General features: G+C 36.3%; 2 protein-coding genes across 2 annotated transcripts in view; one reads left to right on the plus strand and one right to left on the minus strand.

Annotated features, from left to right (window-relative positions):
* The window catches only part of LOC118748942 (nuclear cap-binding protein subunit 1), a 116986-nt gene that overhangs the window by 67402 nt on the left and 46192 nt on the right, over positions 1–3392 (minus strand). The gene's annotated exons all lie outside the window — the stretch shown is intronic.
* The window catches only part of LOC118748941, a 41432-nt gene continuing 40405 nt past the window's right edge, over positions 2366–3392 (plus strand). Inside the window, exon 1 of the mRNA XM_036483699.1 lies at positions 2366–2432. Within this exon, the coding sequence (XP_036339592.1) occupies positions 2376–2432 (57 nt within the window). The 5' untranslated portion in view covers positions 2366–2375. The remainder of the gene's footprint in view (positions 2433–3392) is intronic.

Here is a 3392-nt window from a genome sequence, read left to right on the forward strand (position 1 = left end):
TAGACAAATGTATACATAAATGCTCAGAATGAATAGAGATGTCGATTAAGCCATGTCTGTATGTCCGTCCGTCTGTCTGTCTGTCCGTCCGTCCGTGTACACGATAGCTCGAGCAAAAATTTAGATATCTCAACGAAATTAGGTATGTAGGTTTCCATTTATTCTAGGTAGGTTGGTATTGAAAATGGGAGAAATCGGACTGTAACCACGCCCACTTCCCATATAACGGTAATTTTCTGAAATACGAAAACTGCGATATTTTAGTAACTACTGAAGATAATTCACTCAAAATTGATATTACCAAAAACTTTCAGACGAAAAATAAGAATATTATACATTTTTGGGAAATGGGCGTAGCCACGCCCACTTACGGTTACATGTGTATATCTTGGTAACCGCTGCACCAATTTCGAAACTTGGCACAGTTGTTGGCCTTGGTGCAGCATACCAAATGGCTGAAAATTTTAAAAATCGGACGATAACCATGCCCACATCCCATATAACGGTAATTTAGGGAAATGCAAAATCTTCGATAAATCACTAAATATTAAAGCTGATTTATTCAAAATTGATGCTTGCAACAATTCTTTACCAAGAAATACGTTTAGGATAAAATTTTGAAAAATGGGCGTAGCACCGCCCACTTATGATCACATATATGTAACTCGGTAACCGTTCTACCAATTTGTACCAAACTCGGTGTGGTTATTATGCCTGCCACATAGAAGCAAAACGTTGAAAATTATTGAAATCTGACTAAATTGAGGCCGCCTTTCATATAACGGTAAATTTCAGAAATGCTTGAAACTTCAATATTTCGAAATTTAAAGACGCTAGTTTACTTAAAATTTATACACGCCGGCTTACCATGTAACGGTAGCTTTCGGAAAGTTGAAAAAACATATATTTAATACTTGCGCTAGGTATTTAATGTTCGGCTCCGCCCGAACTTAGACTTTCTTACTTGTTTTCTATACAAAGTATGTTCGAACTTTTTTTATATGGAAGAAAATAAGCAACACCGTCACGAAAAAATTTTAAAACTTGCACAATGTATTAAAATTGAATAAACTATAAAACTGCATTCCAGAAGTTTTTTAGAAATTTTGATGAAAATTTTTTTAATTGGGCGATAATTTATAGTTCTTGTGAAAGGGTTGAAAGTTTGAGTTACTTGGCTTTCGTTGTGTTAAAAACTACTATTATTTTGTAAACAAATAATTTAAAAATAAAGAAAAAATAAATGGTTAGAACTTATAAAGAAGTAGTGACCCTAATTATGTGGCCACCACTGTTTGCAGTTATCCAAAAGAATTCCAGGATTTATTCCAGGATTCTTTAAATTAACTTTAAATTATAATATAATGTTATTTGTATGTATGTGTGTTGGTCATCGTATGTCCAAATAAAAAGATTTTTTAATTCACCTAACCAAGTCTTGCAGAGATTATCTGAAGTATCACAAATTAGTTTTGACTTCTGTTTACTTAAGGTAGTTGTTAGTTGCGCTTTAGTTTTATAACATAAATATATGTAAGTATATGAAAAGTTGTCTTCCGTGCCAAGCCAACTTAAATCATCCAAAATGATTTAATTTGAATATCATCCGTTGTGTATATAAATTAAAGCCCATTGATCTTTACTTTGATATGCCTACCGTAGACAGGAAACTGCTATGCCCTGCCGAACTTTGGCGATGCCTATGGGGCGTTACTGCTGCACACACGCGTGCCAAAGCCAGCTGACTGAGTCCAACAGTAGCAACAGCTGTTGAAGTGATTTTTGTTAATACCCAAACCTATGCACATACATACGTATAAACTGACTAAAGTCAGCATAAGTAGTACTTCACAGACGCGCCTCAATCGGAGCACATTTTGCCACTCAGCGATCACTTGCAACGAACCAACTCACACAGAGAAGCTCCAGCTGCTAAAAACATTACGCAAATTTCGGTTTCATTTCATTTTCTTTAATGCTTCTGTTTTCATTTGTACGCACACAAATGTACAAACATACGAATGTTTATTTCTTTTTTTTTCTTTTGTTGAATTGTTGTTTTCTTGTAAGTGTCATGTTTCACTTGGCTGCAACGATTCGTGCGCGGGTGGTGGGCCAACTAAGTGCCGCCTAGCCCACCAGCATTTGGGCTGAAAACGCATTTGTTTGCCACAAAGGCACGAAAAAATAGCAAAGTTTTATGCCAAATACCCGCCTCAGCGGCTCAACAGTTTGCTTTAAACATTCGAATAGCACGCGTCGGTTTTCGGAAACAATTTCGGAGTCCGTGACGATTAAAGTAAAGGGACGAGAAACAATATCAACTCTAAGGATATAAATCCTATGCCTTTTCCACCACAGCACAATATTGGACAATGGATTACCAATTTCTGTGTGTGCTGCAAATTTTTGCGATAGTTTTGGTGGTGAATGTAAGTGAAAATTCATAAATAGTTGCGAGGATAACCAAAGCAAAAACCATTGAGATTAAAAGTATAAGGACTGTGCATTAAAAAGCCAATAAAATTCAAATAGAGGAGTTAAATAAAGCAAAAAAAATAAGAGTGAAAAAGTCCACTTCTTTAAAGAAGTAGGAAGAAGAAGTTTATACAGAAATATTTTATAAAAAGTGTTTGGATTTCCGGAACAAATAAGTCTCAAACGTAATAAAAATTGATATTGGATAGAATAGAAACCTAGCTGTGTGGTTTCCTTTTATACATTCCAACTTATTGCAGAGCCCTGAAAATAGTTCCAATAAATTTAACCACATAGAGGTATCCTTAGTTTGGCAAATCTAACTAAACTAAAAGGGACGATGATTAAAGTCCTTATATTTGGAAAGGGAGGAAAACAACGCAGGCAGTTAAAAATCTGTTTATAAAGCGGGTACTGCGTCATAAAGAACTGCAGAAGAACGGTCGCTGGATGTCGATCAGGAAAATCTCGACAAAAAATATCGATGCCTGGGTGCCTCGTAAATTAACCGAACGTTTTTATAAACAGAGATTCCACCTGCGAACTGCTGTTTAAGCAGGTGATAAAAAATGGATAACATGTGAAAAATATCTTGGTTGGTTGGTAGAAACGACGGCTGAGTACATGCCCAGGACCCAATTACTGCTGGTAGCACCATTTTATTTTTATTTTATCTGCTTTCACGATTCGTTGGGCTCGATTTTCCGATGAATCTATTTAGGTTAGTAATAGTGAATTTGGAGATCTCCCAAAGATTTCGGATGGAAAAACTCGCGAGTGTGTTATGCCCTATTCGTGCCAATGCTGGGGACTCGCAAAGATATTGTAGGACCGTTTCTTTATTTCCCTCAAGACTACAGCTACATTGAGGGTTGTAAGGAAGGCCCACTTTAGCTGCATGTTCACAAATGGGC

Source organism: Rhagoletis pomonella, unplaced genomic scaffold, assembly GCF_013731165.1.
Source record: "Rhagoletis pomonella isolate Grant_MI unplaced genomic scaffold, Rhpom_1.0 Rhpom_scaffold_00013, whole genome shotgun sequence".
In the NCBI taxonomy this organism is placed as follows: domain Eukaryota; kingdom Metazoa; phylum Arthropoda; class Insecta; order Diptera; family Tephritidae; genus Rhagoletis; species Rhagoletis pomonella.